General features: G+C 34.1%; 1 protein-coding gene and 1 pseudogene across 1 annotated transcript in view; one reads left to right on the top strand and one right to left on the bottom strand.

Annotated features, from left to right (window-relative positions):
- The first annotated feature begins 2,554 nt into the window (after nt 1-2,554).
- Nucleotides 2,555-3,399, top strand: LOC134279357 (uncharacterized; annotated as a pseudogene).
- A 10,417-nt stretch (nt 3,400-13,816) lies between these two features.
- The window catches only part of LOC134279356 (plasminogen-like), a 34,252-nt gene continuing 26,180 nt past the window's right edge, over nt 13,817-21,888 (bottom strand). Inside the window, exons 5-9 of the mRNA XM_062761743.1 lie at nt 19,359-19,469; nt 18,728-18,780; nt 17,934-18,101; nt 15,618-15,800; nt 13,817-14,031 (exon numbers count right to left, since the gene is read on the bottom strand). Coding sequence (XP_062617727.1) covers nt 13,838-14,031; nt 15,618-15,800; nt 17,934-18,101; nt 18,728-18,780; nt 19,359-19,469 — 709 coding nt within the window. The 3' untranslated portion in view covers nt 13,817-13,837. The remainder of the gene's footprint in view (nt 14,032-15,617; nt 15,801-17,933; nt 18,102-18,727; nt 18,781-19,358; nt 19,470-21,888) is intronic.

Raw genomic sequence — 21,888 nt, 5'->3', positions numbered from 1 at the left:
CCCCCCCCCCCCCCCCCCCCCCCCCCCCCCCCCCCCCCCCCCCCCCCCCCCCCCCCCCCCCCCCCCCCCCCCCCCTCTCTCTCTCTTTCTCTCTCTCTCTCTCTCTCTCTCTCTCTCTCTCTCTCTCTCTCTCTCTCTCTCTCTCTCTCCCTCTCTCTCTCTCTCTCTCTCTCTCTCTCTCTCTCTCTCTCTCTCTCTCTCTCTCTCTCTCTCTCTCTCTCTCTCTCTCTCTCTCTCTCTCTCTCTCTCTCTCTCTCTCTCTCTCTCTCTCTCTCTCTCTCTCTCTCTCTCTCTCTCTCTCTCTCTCTCTCTCTCTCTCTCTCTCTCTCTCTCTCTCTCTCTCTCTCTCTCTCTCTCTCTCTCTCTCTCTCTCTCTCTCTCTCTCTCTCTCTCTCTCTCTCTCTCTCTCTCTCTCTTAACCCCCAGGGGTAGGGTGGACCACAATGGGGGAAATAGCAAAGCCATGATTAGTAATACTAGTATTCATATGAAAGCATTTTCGGGTAGGGTAGAATTAAATTAATTGTTCAAATCATACCCCCAAGCGTAAGGTTGGGCCACAATGGTAGATCAAAGTTTTACTTAGAAAAATAAAGGGGAAAAAATCCCAAGTACAGAAAAGCTATGTATAGTCATATTGACATCTAAGCATCCTCATGTATTGAAGATTCAATTCTATTCAAATCATGGCCCTTTGGGGTAGGGAGGGAAGCAATGGGAAATCAAATTCAAATTATTAAAAAGTTATGTAAAGGAAGAAAATGTTTAAAAATCTTTTTATCAAGAACAGCAAAGTCATATGCTGTATTAATATGAAAGCAACCTTAAGTAGTATTTAATACAAGCCCCCTCCCTTCTGATTTGTGCATTTTCCAAGCCGATTTGCTCATGTGAGCGATGTGGTCCCTGGGCCTCTTGTTCTACACCCTTTCGTTGCCCCAGAGCAGTAGGTGTACATCTATTACGTCTAAATCAAGTCGAAAAAGATGATCAAAAAGATTACTTCGAGCATTAAGATATTTTTTACAAAGAAAAAATGATAGGTATCCTCTTGTTTACCACAAGAGCAATAAGGATTTCCAATGATATTGTGATGAATAAGTCTTGGTTCAATACACAGTTGTGCCTTAATTTAGTATGAATAATGTTAGTAATTCGTTTACCAAATAAAAAGTAAGAGGGCGCTTTTGGATTATTGTGACTTAAATATATGTCTAAATTTTTCAAACCTAAAATTTATTATTTACAATTTTACAATAAACCTCTAAAGTTGATCGAAACACTATTTTGTCCGTTAAAGCGTTGATTTTTGCCTGAATTTTGGTCTTGAAGTCCTTCAGGTCAGGCCTGCCCCTAAATAAAATTGTTGTATTTTGATAGGTCAAGATGTAAGGAATAATTTAAGATAATATTTTTTAGGGGCACCCCTGCCCTGGGGTATAAATTCACAAAAAAACCTACGAAAAATAAGAAAACCTGATTACCAGAATCTGCTTTAAATTTATGCCATTGATTCTTATAGTCAGACTGGCTCAGTTGATATATACGCTGACTTTTACACATTTGGTACTTTCTTTTTAACGTCGGGGACAGACAGACAGAAACAACAATAGGGACAACGTGTCAGAAGTGGTCCAAATCATCATACATCAATGAACACACTCATCCTGGAAAGGCATGTTAAGTCGGACAAAATTGCCATAAAAGAAACAAAGTTCAGAATTCCATCCAATCTACATAGCATTCTTCAGGAAAATTAGTTTTTTTTATGTTCGCTTATAACCCTGAATTTTTAATTATTTTTTGTGTTTTATTTCAGGGTTTAGGTGATCATAATCATTGCTGTAATCCAGACAACAGTTCCAAGCCTTGGTGTTCGGTGCATGCAGATCGTAACCGATTTGCCTATTGTTCTGTACAAAAATGTTCTCTAGATAGGCCTACTCCTACCACGGCAGTTAATGAAGGTAAGAGGAATAAACTACAGCATATCATATGTTTTGTAGCTGGATATAGAATTCATTTCAGACATGCAAACACAATTTAAAGTATCAATATGTATTCCATTGTCACTTGTATGTGTTTAATTTGAAGTAACAACATGTGCTGGCTATTCCCCTTGACAAACTTTCTCACCTCTAATAGATTAAGGGTTCATTGTTTGACCTGCTCTCAATCCACCTGGTACAACACTTAACGTTTAAAAATTTCACCTTTCAAAGACTATTTTAATTTTTTATAGACTTGTGTATTTTCCTTCAATTACCTATCCTTTATACATGCCCATTCTTGATATAAGAAACACTAAAGAGATATCAAATTGTAACAATCCAATAAACAGTTGTCAGTCAGGTGGAACGAACCTCAGTATAATTATACATTGTATTTTCCCGCGGTTCTCCAGTAATAGCGGGAAAATATTGTATTGACGGCACAGTGCATTATAATGGAAGGTTCCATTGGTAGCCAATAGCTATTAAGCATAAAGAACAGGTTTTCGAAATGCAATTCAGGTATTCACTTCTAGCCGCCGTGCGGCACGAGTTAGACGAAAATGGACGCTCAAGCAGTTCAAAGACAAATTAATGATTCGCGCGTCGAATTTTGAAATGCTGAGCAGTTTCTCAGAGCTTTTCGACAATAGGCTTACAGAGATGCAGAAAACAATACATGAGAACCTACAGACAAGAGGCTAGAATTGAACAAGTCGTGTCAGACGGATATAAATTCAAAAATACGGCAACGAAGAGCAGCACACACACAACGTCAAGGTCCTATCAAAAGTGCAGGAGGCCAGTGAACATTTGGAGGAAGGCAGTATTGAAGACATTCAACGTAAAATAGCAGAAGTTGTGGACATTATAAAACATAGACAAAAATTGATAAAACTTGCAGATTCGTCAGAGGCGGGATGGAAGGCAGTTGACGAGTACGTTAAGAATCCTATAGCATCAGATTCCGATGACGAGAAGAGAATCACGAAAGCACAGATTCGGGCTAAGAGGAAACTAAAAGAGGAAAAGGCAAAGAAACGAAAAAACCTGAGAGAATTTACCAGTCCCTACCCAAAGCCAGTGTCGACACAGACAACGCCAAGCGAATCTACATGGAAACCTGGGCATTGCTATCGCTGTAACAAGAGAGGTCACTGGAGAAAAGATTGCAAAGAAAAACTAGATGACAATAAGATAACTACACTTGTTTATCAAAATAATCATTTGATTAAGCAGATAAACGACGGAGGGTATCAGAAGCAATCATACGTGGTAAATATTTTACCTGTAGGCTATTTACGGGAAAATATAGGTCAGTGGCGTTCGATTGGTGCAAACAGGTATATTTTGGACGTTATTGAAAATGGCTATAAAATGCCATTGTTTACCACACCAGAACCCATAAAACTTAAGAATTATAGATCTGTGTTAGAAAACGGTGAGTTTGTAGATAAAGAAATTGAAACATTGCTCGAAAAAGGTTGCATAGAGGAATGTATCAATAAACCAAGGGTTGTAAATCCATTGACGGTAGCGGGTAACAAAACAAAACTAAGGTTGATATTAGATGCAAGACGCATCAATCCTCATTTATTTAAAAACAAGCATAAATACGAGGATGCCTCTGTTTCAAAAAGCTTATTCGAATCAGGTGATTTCATTTTTTCATTTGATTTAAAAAGTGCATATCATCACATTAGAATGCATGAACTAGATGAGGAATACTTAGGTTTCAAATGGAAAAGCAGGTATTACGTTTTTAAAGTTCTGCCATTTGGCCTTAGTACAGCGTAATACATATTTTCGAAAGTCATGAGAGAGGTAGTCAAGTTTTGGAGGTCAAAAGGTCATAAAATGGTCATGTATTTAGATGATGGGAGGTGCCTCAACATTACACGAAGCAGAATTGGTGAGTTTAGAAATTCAGAAAGATTTAGACAAATTGGGGTTTCTTGTTGCAGCAGACAAGAGTCACTGTCAGCCAGTGCAAGAATTAGTATGGTTAGGGTTTGTATGGAATACTATAAACAATAAAATAATGGTGACATCACCTAGGGTCAACAAACTCAAGGTTTGTATTGCAAATATTTTGGAAGGTTATGATGCTGGTTTTGTTTGGTTTGATGTAAAAAGTATCGCATCCGTGGTTGGACAAATAATCTCAATGCAAACGGTATTGGGTTATGATGTTAGACTAAGAACAAGGTATTTATACTTTTGTATTCTGGCACTTTCCAGTTGGTATTCAAGAGTTAGACTGTCTGCAGAGGCGGTAAGTGAATTAAGATTTTGGTTGACATCTGTTGAAGAAATGAATAACAATGGTACATTGTTAAGTCAGTTGACAGAATCTGATGTAAGTAAGGTGTCAGTTTATTGTGATGCATCTGACACTGGTTTTGGAGGTCATTTGACCATATGTTCAGAGGGTGAACAAGTCGAATTTGAGTGGTATGGAGTTTGGAACGAATGGGAAAGTAAGCAAAGGTCTACTTGGAGAGAACTTGAGACAGTAAATAGAATATTGTCAAAATCAGTTGATAAAGTTGAAGGTAAATCTGTTGAGATAAACTCTGATAATCAGAATGTGCAGCATATTTTGAAAGTAGGGAGTAAAAAGAAAAAGTTACAAGACATTGCAATGTCAGTGCATATTTTATGCAATGAGAAGGATATCCAAATAACAGGTAAATGGATACCTCGATCAGAAAACGTAAGAGCAGACTCTTTGAGCAGAATGACAGACTGTGATGACTGGTCAGTTAAACAATGTGTATTTGATCATTTCGACAATATCTGGAGACCACATACGTGTGATAGATTTGCAGATCGTCATAACATTAAGTGTGAGAACTTTAATTCCAAGTATTGGTGTGCAGGACCAAGCGATTAAGTGGGCTCATGAATGTGTAGGTTTACCAGACCCAACGAAGAATTCTTACGTTTCATCTCTACAAGAAGCTGCAAGACGGAGAGCTGGTCGTGCTGTGCAGAAAAAAGAGCCTATTACCAAGGATGTGTTAATTGAACTTTGTGATAAATTCATTGATGAAAATGATTTGCTAATTGTCAGTAATCTTACCATGATTTTATTTTGTTTGCTGGTTTTCTAAGGTTTGATGAAGCTATTTCTTTAACATTCAATGATGTGATTGTACATGATGAATATCTTGTGCTTTGCATTAAAAAATCCAAAACAGATCAGTACATACAAGGAAGCGAAGTCCTTGTCGCTAAGGGGTCAACGTCTGCATGTCCTGTCAATATGTATAAGAAATACCTAGAGCTTTTATCATGTTTATGTCCAATTGATGACAATCATTGTTTCTTACTTAGACCAATTTTTAGGTCAAAAGATGTTTGTAAATTAATATATAAAACAAAAAACTTAGTTATACAGCAGCTAGTAGCAATCTTATATCATTGTTGAAAACAGTTATGGGTGAACATGTTAACATAGGAATTCATTCATTAAGCGCGGGTGGGGCAACTGTGGCAGCCAACTCAAATGTGGATGAGAGATGTTTGAAAAAGCATGGTAGATGGAGAAGTGATAGTGCTAAAGATGGTTACATTGTAGACTCTTTGGAAAAAAGGTTTATGGTCTCAAGGTCATTGGGATTATAATTTTATTTATATTATTTACAGTTGTCTATTCACCTCCTTCTTTGTGTTTTTTTCTAGAGCAATCACGGCTGGCAGTCAGGCACTGTATGTATGTTTGTGTTGTGTTTTTATTATTTTCTACTTCACTCTGTTCATCCGCAAATAAAACATTTCTTTTCTAATCCATAATAAAATTCAAGAACATTTTTATATTTTACAGTGTTTATTAGATATGAGTCGTGTACTCAGCTCTATTAACATAATAGTTCTCGTAATCTTCCCTCTGATTTACAATATTCAAGTATTTAAATAAAGTCTTCTTGGTCTCACCACATAATAAAGTTATTTCTCCATAATATCGATATACATGAAAAGTATTATTACAAATTCAGTTATCTATAATATACAATGCAATCATTTTATGCCCTTAGAATGTCTTTAAAACAAACTGTACTGCAAAATCTGGACATTCAAAAACTGCAATAGAAAATATATTGTAAACGACTTAAAAATAAACTCCCTTAAACAAAAAAATGTGTTCGACATCAATATTCATGGTATTGTTTGCTATTTATAGCTGAGTACAAACTCGAATGACCAAAACGGCCTGAGACGGGATTTAAATACCTTGACCAAATCACGCAAAAATAAATGCGCAAAACTTTACGCTTAACATAAGCAATATTATGAAAACGAAAAGAAATTTTATTATTTTCTACTTCACTCTGTTCATCCGCAAATAAAACATTTCTTTTCTAATCCATAATAAAATTCAAGAACATTTTATATTTTACAGTGTTTATTAGATATGAGTCGTGTACTCAGCTCGAAACAACAAAGCTTTTCTATAAGTCTAAATACCCAAATTTAGAGAGACAGACAGTTTAGATTTTAAATTATCTTTTACATATCCATCTTTGACATTCTCTGATTTCCATCTACCATGAATTTTAAACAACCTGTCCGGGACTGAATTATTTGCTGCGGAAGTCGCGCCACCACTTCTCAATGAATGCAGGCCGAACTTGTCTTTATCTACTCCAATAGCTTCTAAGCTACATTTAAATAATTCTCTTACTCGAGTAAGAAATAGGTTTATTACAAGAGCAAAGATGATACACTCCTTTCCTAAACTGCAAAGCTCTGAACAAAAACTCATCACCTTGAACAATATTTGCTTCTTTTATATAATTTTCTAGACATTTAACTGGACAAGTGTCTTTGTTAGTTCTGGCAATAAAAAGCTTGTTACCTTCTCTGAAAATGTCTGTCTTACTTTTAGGGATGACAATCTCAATATGTGACGAACAAATTCTCACATCTTTAAATCGAATGTTGATCAACTCATTAAATCTCAGAAAACCTGCAAAAGCTAAACTAAACATGCAATAAATTCTAATCTTTGACAAATCTTTAGAATTACCATAAGCTGTAAAAAGCATATTCATAATTTCAATTGAAACAGGCTCTTTCTTTTTTTAGTGGTTTGGACAAAATTCTTTTTGCACCTTCAAATGTATAAATAACAAAATTTTCTTCGCACGGGTTTTTAACAAGGTGAAAATTATGTTTCCATGAAATACTGAAAAAATTGGAGTTGAGCACAGAGACTGAAACGTTGTTCTGAACCAAAAAAGAAATGTATAATACTACTGTACAGACATCTGCAGGTAAGGCTGAAAAATGATAACCTCGACACCATTCTGAAAACTTTCTAAAATAGCAATCATATTGTTTATTTGTGTTTTCGGATTTGCTTGCTCTTACAATATTTGGAACTTCGTCTACTAAGGAGGATAACTCAGGATTATCCCTCTTTAATCCGTCTAATTCATTCCATTGAGAAGTGGTGGGTCTCATCTTCTACAAAACACAAACAACACAATACAGTACAGCATAATGATGAGAATCAATGATAAAAACATATTTTTACACATAGAATGAATATGTACGCTTTTATAACGTAATTATTAAACGACAGAGTATGCATATCAAAACACTCACATAGTTGAGTGAAACATAGTCCGAATATAATTTCCTTGTCGGAAAACATAGCCTTCAAACACTGATAGTCACAAATTAGTCAACTTTAAATATCTTTATTAGTGTCCAATCTTAACACAACAACATTGAATGACACATTTCCTTCATTAAAAACGCTGTTCCTCTGCGATCCACTGACAAAAAATCTAGACGGATTTTTATATTCTACATAATCCTTCACAAAGCCTTTAAACGATCCATCTTTATTTACAATACTGGACCAAAAAGGGGATGAAATCCATTTAGGTGCAATAAGAACGCCTTTCCCTTTACATGAAATTAAATGCCGAATAACTTTAGAAATCAATCTTACTGGGGGAACAATCCAGTTATTATCTACACTCCAATCAAAAGAAAATGCATCAACACCTGTCGTTAAATTATCTGCAAATTTTGAATAGAACTTCTTAACCTTATGATTGTAGCAATTGGCGAACAAATCGCACGTAAATGGACCCCATTTTATATTGAAAAAATTGAAAATTCTTTGATCAATGGCCCAATCATCTGGATCATACATTTTACTGAAAAAATCAGCGACAATATTTTCATCCCTTGGTAACCAATTCACATCTAAAGTTATTCTATACATAACACAAATTTTTACAATTGCAAAAGCTACAGCATGCAATTCTGTTTTCATACTTCCCACTTCTATGATTCTTACAGCATTTTGATTATCCGTGCTAACTTTTACACATTTACCTTCAAGTTCTACCTTAAATGCATCTAATGTCATTTCAATAGCCTTGAGTTCTCTCCAAGTTGAACTTCTCTTGGATTCCTCCTCTGTCCATTGCCTATGAAAAATCTTACCAAGGATTTGCAAACAATAACCAGCGCCTGCGTGATCGCTAGCATCTGTATAAACGAGTCTTTCTGGTAATACATATTCTTGAAAAATTTTCTTAAAAGGTAAACACATACAATTTAGTTTCCAAAAATTGATCTCAGCAATTGTTTCATTGGACAACTGAAAAAATGTGTCCCACGACTTTCTTGAACATATAGACAAGTGCATATGCCTTGTCATAAATCTGCACACTGAACCAAAACTTGCTGAAAAAGATATTATTTTCCCTGTAACCTTGGCTAATATTCTTGCAGACACGTAAAAATTTTTATTTTTAAATTGCTCTAACAAGTCTAGAAAATCTTCTAGCTTACTTTTTTGTAATTCTAAGGTATCCTGTACAAGATTCCATCTAAATCCTAACCAATCTAAAGTTTGAACTGGCATCCATAATGACTTTTCTTTATTAACAATAAAACCTGCCTTATACAAGGTATCTTGAACAAAATTAGATGATTGCATACAATTAGAATAACTATCTGCAAATCCAAATCCGTCGTCGAGGTATAAAACTATTGAAATACCTCGTTCTCTCCAAAATTTTACCAAATTTCTGAGAATTCTTTGTGTTTATTTTTCTGTATACAGTTTGTATTTTGTATCAAATTCCAAAAGCAATTATAACTGGCTAAATATTATATGTTTTCAATCGATCTATGAAATGAATTAACATTTGAGTTAATTAGATAAAGTTAGAGGGGTCCGAAAAAGGGGCCACGGCACTATGCTTAAGTGGAAACATTCTTTGATGAGACTTTCAGAGAATCTTTATTGCATAATGAGGTTGCGCATAGTGTTGGTGTCACTTTCGGTAACGTCAAAATGAGGATATTTAACTTTACGTTAGAAAAGAATTAATTTGGCGTTACTTTCTTACTTACATTTATGATAAACGTAAAATAAAATCTCGGTAATGTCGTTAAATATACCATGCAGTTCATTGAAAACACATGTTGCTAAGTTCTCTGAATTGTGCATGCATAATCCGGGAGGGAAATATGTGCATGATTTGTCGCATGCAATAAAAAGTGCGGTAGAAATTTAAAACAAAGTTTTACATTGCATTTTAAATTTACCTGCATTTTATTTAACTGAGATCCATTAAAAATAATTTCATATCATATCAGTAGGCGCTGGTACCTTTTCTTTTTTCAGTTAATTGTGTGATTGTAGATATACATGTATTGCTTATTTAGCACATTCTGATTTTTTTTTTTCATTCAAAAAATCCCTATCCTCAACTTATGAAGTACTTCAAACGATGATACCAGGTTAATGAGAAAATTGAATACTAGTAGTTAATTTGCCATTGTGCACCTCCTATTTTACATTTTGATCCGACACATATTCGGGGTATCCCATAGCAAAACATGGACACTGTCATTATATTCATATGGGAGGTGGAGGGTATCATTTAGTGAGCTCGGACAACCCGATTACTATATACCCTCCCGCTTTCAAGTGGGGGTAAAATAAAGTACTCGTGAATGTTGCAGAATAACATCCAAGGTCGAGAAATGTCTGAAAAATAAAATCCGAGGCGTTAGCCAATACTTTTATATTTCAGACATCATTTCAAGACCGAAATTTTGATAATTCGACAATATCAATATACTGTGTGCATGTTTATCAAATGTTATATAGCACCAAAATCTGTCGTTGTAATCCTGGCGACAGAAAGGGAAGTATTTCAAATTACACGTCATGTACAAAAGTGGGTCATAAATAAGTCTGCCGTGAAATAACAATTAAACTTAAAAACGATGATTTGAGGATAAAATGTTTAGAAAGATAATAGTCTAAACAAGTTGCTGTCCTTTAAAAAAAACTACAATACGTGGACCATATGCATGTGTTTCTAAACGAAATTCAATTCAAGACAATTTCTAGGTTAAGTGAATATTCATGTAGGTTCGTTCACATTTTCTATTATGATCTGCCTACTCTGACTAATCAATAGTACTAAAATATAGCAAAATTGTTATATGTTATCTCCGATTGGCCTAAAAAGTTTTGTCATTTTAAAAAATGGGGCTATATTAACCCATAACGGCTGGGACTTTACATCTGTTCTGGATTTATTCAGAAGAAATCTATAATTGGAAAAACATATCTGATGATACACGTGTAGCACAGCTTTGTAGTACGTAGATTTTTTTTCAGAGCCCCCTCCCCGCCCTCCTACACATGGAAAACCGTTGCTACAGGCCTGTATCAAGCTGTATTCAAGCTGTATTTGGATTGCTGTAGATATATTTATTTTTGCAAGGCTTGATGCTCAAAACAAATGCCGAAGAAAACTTATTCTATCTTTTAAAACCTAAAACTATTCGTTGAATGAAGTTCTTAATTCAAGGTGTTATTCTATATTCTGCAAGTTCTTCCTATACTTTTTAAAATGCATCTGTCGCGGAATCGATGTTTAGTTTCTATATAAATGTGTATGTATAAGTAAGAAATTCGGATCCGCCAATAAATTAATAAATACGATATGCAGGTTTAAAAGCGAGATTTGCCGATGAACATGGTATATTCTAATTCGAATAGGGTGAATTATTTTACGGGTAAGCTGTCGTATTGGAGGGGGGGAACTCTCCCAATCGCAAATTCTCGCGCCTTTCCGGCTTGCGGAAGTTGTTTTTCCGACCTCTCACGGAAAGACCCGAAATGACTCTCCAGCATTCTTGCGCATGCGTATCCTGACGTATGCCCATGGCATCCGGTTTAACCTCGCTTATATATTTACTGCGTGGACCTCAGGGTCCACGCAATAAATATTTATGCCCTAGATCGAAAGAACATTTAATTTTAAGGGCACCCTCTGTTGCAAACTTAGTACATGTACATTAAACTATCTGTAACCAATAACTTATAACCTGATAGAGTGTCCTCAGGACACCTGATTTTTATGTGCAATATTTCATTGAAGATTTTTAATTAAAAGGAAAATAGAGTTTAAGTTTAAACTGTTGTTTTTCTTAGAATAGAACATGATACTATTTAAACAATATACATTCTGTTTTGTTTAGTGAAGGCTGAAGGTAGAGAGAGTTCTGGGAAAATAATGCAAGTCTAAAATTATAGTTTACTTAAAGCAATATGAACAGCAAAATTGAAAATTTTATTTTGCTGTTAAAATGTGTTATTATGATTAATTTGTGTGTAACTTAAACCTTTTTGATCAATTAAACTAAAATAAAGCAGAAGAAATCATTATTGTACAGGACAACACTTATGTACACTTATGTAATTTTGATGCAATATTGAAACTTATAGTTCTTCCATCGCAAATATGAACAACAGAAATTTATTAACGTTATTTTTCTGTCATTGAAATAGTTACAATGTATTTACAATTTTGAAGCAAAAAATTCCGACATGAAAGTTGCAACTTTAAACTTTAAGCTTTAAGCATTCTTTGAATTTGGCCATCAAATCTTTAAAAAAGTTTGCTGTGTCACTGTTTCTCCAAATGACTGTGTAATACAAGTGATCCATACACTTGGTATGTGAACTTTGCATGATTAAAATCTAGCTAATTTCTTGAACATGGACTTATTTGCATATATGTGAACATTGTATAATCGGTTTTATAGCTTTAAAACAGTAAAAGTTGCAAGTTTGTAATTAGATTAGATGCAAAAAAAAAGTGTTGCTTGCATTGAAAGTCACCAAGTTCAAGATCCTGTAACTGTTCAAAAGAATGGGAGTAAAATAGTTTGTAAAATTAGAGCATGAATATAATTTCATTTGTTTGAAAAGCTTTCAGAACTCAAAAATGTTGCAAAAATGCAGCAAAATTACAGCAAGCAGTACTTGAGTAACTGAAGTGAAATATCACTTTCTGTTTTTGTCCGTCGTCGTTTGTCATACGTCAACTTTTGAACATATGTAGCTTCTTTTCTAGCCCAAAAGTCAGGGGTTCTAGTGTTAGGGCGGGGCCTCATTAATTATATAGTGAAAATGCTTTAATTCTTTGAAAATCTCCTCCTCTGCTCTTGGGTATTAAGCTCATGAATTAAGTACATAATTATTATGAAGAAGGCTGCCTACATACCATAACTCCCTATGACCCCACTTGCCCTTCTAAAAGAGCCTCCTCCGACCCCATTCCCTACATACCATTCTAGATCCGTTTCTTTTTACACTCGAAAAAATGGTTCACGTTCTTAAAAAATTCTTAGTCTAAATACATCACAGGTGCTTGTGGAAGGACCGCTAACCCCCGAATATACTTCCCAGGTCTATGAATATTTTTTTTTTTGTTATCTTCTTTCATAAATTAATATTATTTTTCTAACACACATTTACAATGCATCTATAACAAAGTGACTCTGTAAGAGACAAAATAATTTTAATCTACATCTAGACATGAACCACTCTAAGCATTAATTTATTATGAAGCTATTTTTTTAAAGAAAGAAAAACATTGTGAGCTCCTGTATCATATTTGGTTGCTTATTTTATTATAGCATAGTTGTGAACATGGACATATTTTTTCACTCGTTTTAGAAATCCAAAGAACATAAAAATGTCAGGGATATTAACGACAGTTGAAAACATGAGGTAAACACCTAGAGCCCGTTATGCAAATTATTAGTATCCCGCGTTACAAGTGTCGTAAATGAACTGGCATATAAAAAAAACGGATAGGGATTCCTAAATTATCTTGCAATGGTATCTTTGAATTAATGTAGATTTTATTTTCTGTATACACACTGCAGATTCAACTCGGTCAATTCCGTTATAGTTTTATCGAATGCTAACAATTGCAAAATAAGATATATTTGGTTGTGTGTGTGTGCCAATTAATCTAACCAAATTTCATCCACATTTCCTGAGACCCTCTAAGGTTAAAGCACACTAAATTTATTTTTAACAGTACATTTAATCTGTTTGTTACGTCCACCTACATGTGCAACTTCTTCTGAAAGATCAAGAGAATTTAAAGACAGGTTAAGGCATTTCTACATTGCCAATATGGAGTCACTTAATTCAATGATGCTGAGAGTATGCAACACAAGACTGTTTTACGATGATATCAATATACCTTAAATGCATATAATCAAATAACAGAGGAAAACATTACTTATCACTTTTCATTAGTTGCATTTATTAAACATAAAGTTGACACTTCAATCATTTAATTTCTATACAATACTTGATTCTGATTGTACAAAAAGTCTTTTGATAACTGCATCAATAGAATCTACGCGCATTGATGAAGTTTTTTGTCCAAATTTTTTCTTTGATACATCGATCAAAGAGAAAAAAATTACATTCATTTCTTAATTCCTGAGATGATGGAAAAACATGATGAGGAATGTTACAGAATTTACAACTAATAGTCCACTGAGGTAACTGTGCAGATATAGCAAACTGGATTTGAAAAAGTCCGAAGATTCAATGAATAATACGCAGCATGTGTCTCTCTGATCCACTGCAGAAGACTTTTTACATTGCCATACACCTCTGGAAAATTTGGAAGCCCACAGCGGTGTCCCCATGAAGTTACACCCAAGACAGTGTATTTCCCTAAAGGGAAAAGATATAAAAAGCATTCTCAAATTAAAAAGGGAAGTTTGGGCTAATTTGGACACAAAACATTGCATAAAATGATACTCTCTTATTAAGGACATTTGCATCGTACCTTAACTAATGATAATTATGTTCCCCAAACGGAGTTTGGGAACATATTGTTTTTACTCTGTTTCTTATTATTATTTTTTTTTTCTTATTTCTTCTCCGGTACTTTTTTTGTCCGCGAGTGTTCTCAGAAACTGTTCACCCAACTGAGCTAAAACCTTTTTAGGGTTAATAGGTGTGTAGTGTAGGTGTGCGGAACGAAGGTCATTTTGCGCGCATACGCCTGCACGTGCGTGCGCGTGAAATGAGTGAATTGACTGATATACTTAATATAGCTATAACTTTTACATTTTTTGATGAAATGCTTTGAAACTCATTACATAAAGATATATTCATAGTGTAGATAATATGGCATGGTCAAATTAGCACGAACTCACGCGCATGCACGTGCGCTTCGCTCTGATTGGCTGAAACAAAAATCTCAATATCTTTTCTGTTTTTTGACGAAATGCTTTGAAATTTTGAATATAGTCATGCCTTACGATATGCTACAATTTGATGTATACAAATTTTCATGAAAACACGCGCATGCACGTGCGCTTTAATCTGATTGGCTGAAACTTTCAATGGCTATATCTCCTTTGCTTATTGACGAAATGCTTTGAAATTTAAAACATAGTCATACATTAGGATATCCTGCAATATGATATACAACAAATTTGAAGAAATTACGCGCATGCACGTGCGCTGCAATCTGATTGGCTGAAACTTAAAATGGCTATAACTCCCTTGTTTTTCAACCAAACAGGATGGGATATAGAATCTAGATAAATATAAGGGCCTCCTACAAGAAGGTATGATCATCATGCACGTGCACGCACGTGCGTGCATTTGGAACGAGTGAAACTAAAAATACACTTGAATGAGAGTTTTTTAATACTTTTGGACTAGAATCTTTAATATATAGTATATTTAAATATATAGAAAGTGTAGACAAGATGATATGATCATTACACACATGCATTCACATGCGCACGCGTGCAATGTTAAAATTTGAATATAATTGGTATTCTTCATGGAAAACGTTTTTAAAGTCAAAAATGCACAGATGTTGTCTTATTTTATAAGGCTTACAGGGAATATGGCACCAAAAGGGAGGTGGGGAGCGTTTGGGGAACATCTGTAACGGTTCCCGTTACAATTAGCACTAGTTTTTCTTGATTTTAAATTATAGTGTCTTAAGATGTTTGTAGACAAAAAAAATCAGCGTGCATTTCTAGGGGATTTTGAAAGATATCAATTGATTAAATTTCTTGGGTGATTCAAAGAAAATTATATTAAAAAAAATACTTAACATACATTCTAGGTGTTTCTTTTATCCAAAATTGTTTTGGAAGAAGAGTAAAACACCATGTATAAACATTAGAAATACAACACACAGTTCATTCAAGAACTGGAACTCTTCAACTCCATGGAAAAAGACAAAACTTTTCAAATATGTTGCGTATATCCTTTAGATAAAAATAAGTATTTACCGTTGACTTTACAGACCAGAGGACCACCGCTGTCTCCATCACAGGTATCAGACCCTCCATTAAAGTAACCTGCACAAAACATGCTTTCCGTTATGTTATAGCCTTTCAGTTTGTAAAGTTCTTTGCAGATCGTCTGGTTTGCAATAGGAATTTGTGCATATTTCAGGAGATGTGGAGATATTCCTGAAATGTTACGGAAAATGTGCTTCTTTGCATTTCATACACAATACTGAAGTGTTTTGTGCAAAAATATATTTTAATCATATTATTATATTATTATCGTCTTTCAAAAATACGACATGTACGAGTAGACCACTTTAAACCAATATCATTTCAAAATGTGTAGTGATACTCAGGTTAAATCAATTCCATTTTTTCTGGTTAAAAAGGTGCATTTTTTGCTTTAGTTTGTTATTGTTAACGAGGTTATTTCCATATTTTTTTTTTTATTTATCATATCATTTTAGCCGAGCTCATTGCTCGTAGAGCAATGCCCTGCTATTGCGACGGTGAGCAACAGAAAATGCTGCCTCTTCACCGCCAAATAGAGTTAACGAGTAAAAATATAGTACGTATGCCCAGCCGCTTTTTAGAAAACAAAATCCATTCAAACACCTTAAGAATAGTAAATCGAATATTTTAATCAAAATAATAATTTTTTAAATATGGTTCCTTTGACTAATATTTTACAAAGCAGTTCAAAAGGTTTTCACACGGTCCCTCGCGACGGTGTTCAACCGGAAATGCTTCTTCATCATCGCCAAATTAAAGTAACGAGTAAGAATATAGTATGTTTGCGCAATCACATTTGAGGCAATACAAACACTGAAATTGACTTTCAAAGTTATCTGAAACTGTCAAAAACTACAATTACAAGAAAATACTTTCTATTGTCTTCGACGAATAATTATTTGCTTAAAATTTGCAAAAAGGTTTTCATCAGGTACCGGGTATATCTGTCTGCGTCATATTCTATAAATAAAGGTTGTTCTATCAGGTTATCAGAAATGCGGGGAACATCATTCATGACTTGATGTGTACACGCTTTTATGCAAAACTCTCCGCTGGGAGCACATCTGTGCATAATCGTTTGACCTTAAATAATCTTGCTGCATCAGTGTTTATTTACTTTTGTTGGTATATATAAACCCCCAAAACTGTACCCGTGACAAATATTTTACGCTGTTAAATTCTAGCTATATTTTAATTATTTTTAAAATCTTTTTAATGCTTTATATGACACAGACGTATATAATTTTTTTTTTCAATGTCTGAATCGGCTTGTTTTTAAACTGTCATCGCGGTCATAGTTCATTACCCTGTTAATGAGCCCGGCTTTCAGTACTTCTGAGTACTTTGATTATAATCTATCTACAAACATAAATTCAATACGATTGGTACATATTTGACGCATTTAGTCATTTATTATGATGTACACATTTCAGATAATGAAATATGGAGTTATTTTTCTTTCCGATCAATTGATTCACTACAACTTAGCTGCAATAATGTAGCCCTCTCCGATTTTTTTTAATCTGATGTTTTCTGGAGAGGGTTACAATTCCACAGTCTGTAATGGTGCAAAAGTATTTTTTAAATACGGGCGACTGCAGGCAGAAAAAGTAGTTTTTACATTCAACTTACTTCTAATAAGACGGAGATTTTTATTCACTGTCGACAACATAGCCCGTTAAAAGCTAAAACCATGTAAAATAAATCTTGTGTTTATCTTCAACAGCCATGAAAGTTCACGCGTGACGTACCGAGACTTGCGCTTGAAATTTAGAATAACTGAATAAAGCAGGTGTCGGTGTTTATAAAAAAAATTGTGATATATAGCATCACTAAACATCGATAAATAAAATTATACCATGTGTTATTTTTATCGTAAACAGCATTATTTAGGCTTAAAATAAGGTAATTCCAAAGAAATCCGCTCCCTATAGATCCTTAATCTCATTGACTGTCCCAAAATCAAATCTGTCAAGGTCAGTAAACATGGCGGATAAATTTAAGTTGTGATGTTGACATACACGAAAAATAACTGATATATGGATTTTTCTGTATATTTTTGGACTGATTTATGTCTTGGATAACTACATTTTTGGAGTCAAGGTAAGAAATGTTAATAAAAATAGCCATTTGCTGACAATTTCAGCCGAAATCCGTGCGGGAGCGAATTGCTTCCGCAGCTGCACCATTACGGAAATCCTACGGAGTTGTAGCCCCCCCCCCCCCCCCCCAAAAAAAAAGGAGAGGGCTACATTATTGCAGCTAACTACAACTAGAACTATATAAACGCACATTATCACAAACCATTTTTTAGGCTGCCCCATCCAGATATGTAACAATCCAGGTTTTCACTGTACACTGTATCTTCTGATGGCAGACAGGCATGCTGAACATATGAACCCATTGATATACCACGGCCACGCTTATTAGGCTTCACTTTTAGTAAGGCTATGTCATTGTTTGAAGTGTCATCTGTAGTTAAATGTTTTGTTTTTACAATGAAAGTTCGATCATTTTCCATTACACATACACATATCTATAAAAAAAAATCTTACTATCGTATTCTGTATGGTACGGAAGCGTATTAGTGCCACTTTGACACTTCACTTTTTTTTAATTTCTACACTTTAATCTGTAAAATTTACACTTTAAAGTATAAATTTTACACTTTAATCTGTAAATTTTACACTTTAATCTGTAAATTTTACACTTTAATCTGTAGATTTTACACTTTATTTGTTTATTCACATAGTCAATTTGGCAACTTCACACATTCCCAGTAACGCATTTTAAAGCCAACAGACCGTTAATCATGCAAGATAATTACGGAAGCGTAATATCAATCTGAACTGCAAATAAAAAAAATATTTGAGATATATATTTTTACTGTTCGGTACACTATAGTAAAAACTAAAGAAACACATGTATATATACTGAAACAAAAGCAGACCCCTGATTTCTTATGCTGGAGAAAATTACAAGACCCATGAGGAAATAGTCCATCCTTGTTTTTAATATACTAATAAGCAAGAACGAGTTCATGTAAAATAAAAATAATTATACAAATAATAATTATTGTAAACATTTCAGTTTAATACTTTTTCTCAAGTGCCAGAGGTAAAACATCACAAATCGACCGTTCAATCGTAACCTATTGTAGTTCAGGTTGTTCAAAATAAAGTGTAAATTTTACAGATTAAAGTGTAAAATTTACACTTTAAAGTGTAAAATTTACAGATTAATGTGTAAAATTTACAGATTAATGTGTAACATTTACAGATTAAAGTGTAAATTTTACAGATTAATGTGTAAAATTTACAGATTAAAGTGTAAAATTTACAGATTAAAGTGTAAAATTTACATATTAATTTGTAAAATTTACACTTTAAAGTGTAAAATTTACAGATTAATGTGTAAAATTTACAGATTAATGTGTAAAATTTACACTTTAAAGTGTAAATTTTACAGATTAATTTGTAAAATTTACACTTTAAAGTGTAATTTTTACAGATTTATGTGTAAGATTTACAGATTAAAGTGTAAATTTTACAGATTAAAGTGTAAAATTTACAGATTAAAGTGTAAAATTTACAGATTAATGTGTAAAATTTACACTTTAAAGTGTAAAATTTACAGATTAAAGTGTAAGATTTACAGATTAAAGTGTAAAATTTACACTTTAAAGTGTAGAAATTAAAAAAAAGTTAAGTGTCCAAGTGGCACTAATACGCTTCCGTAGTATGGTTGTAAATTTCTTCTGTTTCAAATTCCTCCTCGTATAAATCTGGTACTTTGTTGTTCCAGACGCCAACTCTTATTAACAGTTGTGATTTCCCATATCTTATAAGACAGGATGTTTGAAGATGGTTAGCTTAGGTACTAGTATTACTCGTTTTGATTTGAATATTATTTTTTACGTAAAAAGAAAAATAAAAAGAAACGCAGTTAGTAATTTGCGAAAATTTTTTGACTGCATGGCTGAAAATTATGAAAAAAGGCCGAAATAGTATATTGTTTATTGCGCACTAACATCTTTATTAAAATTACTCAACCGTTAAAGGTAGGTAAATGGTAACCCGTCCACCCTTTCGAAAAAAAAAACAAACACTGGGTCTGGTAATTGCATTGCTAAGTGGATAAAGAGACTAAATGCTTGCATTTTGTTCAGACTTTTCCAAAATATAATGTGTTGTAAGACAGGAACTGAAACGATTTCAAACCAATTGTGGCGGTGACGTTGGCGCGTAACAATACCACGTCAAGTTGGCGCCATTCATCTTAATAACAAGTCACTTGAGTAATCTTCAGGTCAATATCCTTGAAACTGCAATTAATACATTAGACAATCGTACATTGGCATACATTAACCAATAAACTAAAAGATACCGATAGTATATATTTGGTTCGTCAACTTTAAATCGATCTTCCTCTTACTCGTGCACATGCCTATGCCCGAATTTTAGCTCAACTGAGCCGAAGGCTTAAGTGAGCTTTTCTGATCGAAAGATGTCCGTTTTCTGTTGTTGTCGTAAATATTTAACATTCTCGTCTTCTTTTCCAAAACAACAGGACCGATTTCAACCAAACTTGCCACAATGTATATTTCCTTAAGTGAAGAGGATTCAAGTTTGTTCATATAAAGGACCACGCCCTCTTCAAAGGGAATATTTATACATGTGTATGAATTAGTGAAAAATTAATGGCATCTTTTTAAAAATCTTCCTCTCAAGAACCAATGGGTCAGGAAAGATGAAACTCCTTTGGAAGCATCCTCAGTATTATAGATTTATAGATTCAAGTTTCTTAAAATCATGACCCCTGTGGATAGGATGGGACCACATTGGACGAACGAAGTTTAACCTATGAGTATATTGGAAAATCTTTAAAAATAAAAGAACCATTGGATCAGGAAAGATGAAACTCATGTAGAATCATCATCAGCTAGACTAATGAGAAGATTTGAGTTTGTTAAAAAAAAATGACCCCCGGGGGTAGGGTGGAGCTACAGTGGACGATCATGACAACAGAGGGTAGGGAGAAGCCACGATGGACGATCAAAGTTTTACATAGAAATATATTGGAAATATCTTAAAAATATATATACATATATTTTTTTCTCAAGAACTGCGAAGCCATGATTTTTCAAATTTATATGGAAGCATCCTTAGAAAGTGTAGATTCAGTTGTAGGGTTTGACCACAATAAAAGTCTAACCTTTAGGTAAAAAGTCACAGTTAATCAAAAAATATTTAATAATTCTTCGTTATTGTAGAATGAACTTCGTTCATATCATACCCCTACCCTCTCTTTCTCTTTAAGAGGTAGGTCGGAACCACTTTTACATTTAAACTTTTCTAAACTCTAAAATTCTAAACTGATTTTTGTTTTTCCCTAGACACAGTGCTCAGGAGAGCGGTAGGGCACCTGTGTCTCATTTTCAGGATGTTTGCCACAAGCACAATGTATCATGAGTTTGCAAAGACTTAATCGCAAAAAATTACATGATTAGACAACATCACTGGCCTCCGTAAAGTCCGTTTTTTCCGATCGACTAACGGGACTAACTGGACGGTAGGGTATTAAGGCGTCAGAATGTCCCAGATACTCTCGCCCAACTAAGGACTGCCTTTTCGGAAGGGTTGAATAAAATCCCTATGAGAAGGATAAATGCATCTAAAGATAAACTTCGTGCAAAGGGGAATTGAGGTTGTGAAAGATGCTCCAAGAAGAGAGGAGATAATGAGAGTTTTCGATTTTCACTTTTGGGGGATACCTAGTTCTAAATCAAATGAGTTTCATGAGCACATGAATTATAGGTCAAAATCAAACGATTAAAGATGTGATTGAATGTAAGATTTTAAGGCTGAAATTACTATGTTATATCATTAAATCACTATACAAAGAAGACGGTACGGTTTAAGCTTTATTGTGCCCTAAAAATTTAATGTTCTTAAAAAGTTTTGAAATTGGCTTAAAAAATAGTTGAGTACATGAATATGATAAATCATTAAAGAATATGGCATGAAGAAGAGCCTTTCTTGAAAATATGACGTCATTAATTTGGTACATTTTTAAGTTTAATGCAGAAAAGCTTCAAAATGACTCGTTTTTCTGTTAATTTTCCTTTAGAAAATAGTGTCTGCCACCGTCGCCCGCTTTTATTTTTGGATATATTGTGCAAACCGCTATAAAAAATCACATATCTAAGAATCTTGCCGGGCGACGGTGGCAGAGTATGTTTTCTGAAAGAAAATTCCAC

This window comes from Saccostrea cucullata, unplaced genomic scaffold, assembly GCF_032062105.1.
Source record: "Saccostrea cucullata isolate Sc308-1 unplaced genomic scaffold, CSIRO_AGI_Scuc_v1 ctg82, whole genome shotgun sequence".
Taxonomy (NCBI): domain Eukaryota; kingdom Metazoa; phylum Mollusca; class Bivalvia; order Ostreida; family Ostreidae; genus Saccostrea; species Saccostrea cuccullata.
This window is presented reverse-complemented; position numbering and strand designations above follow the sequence as displayed.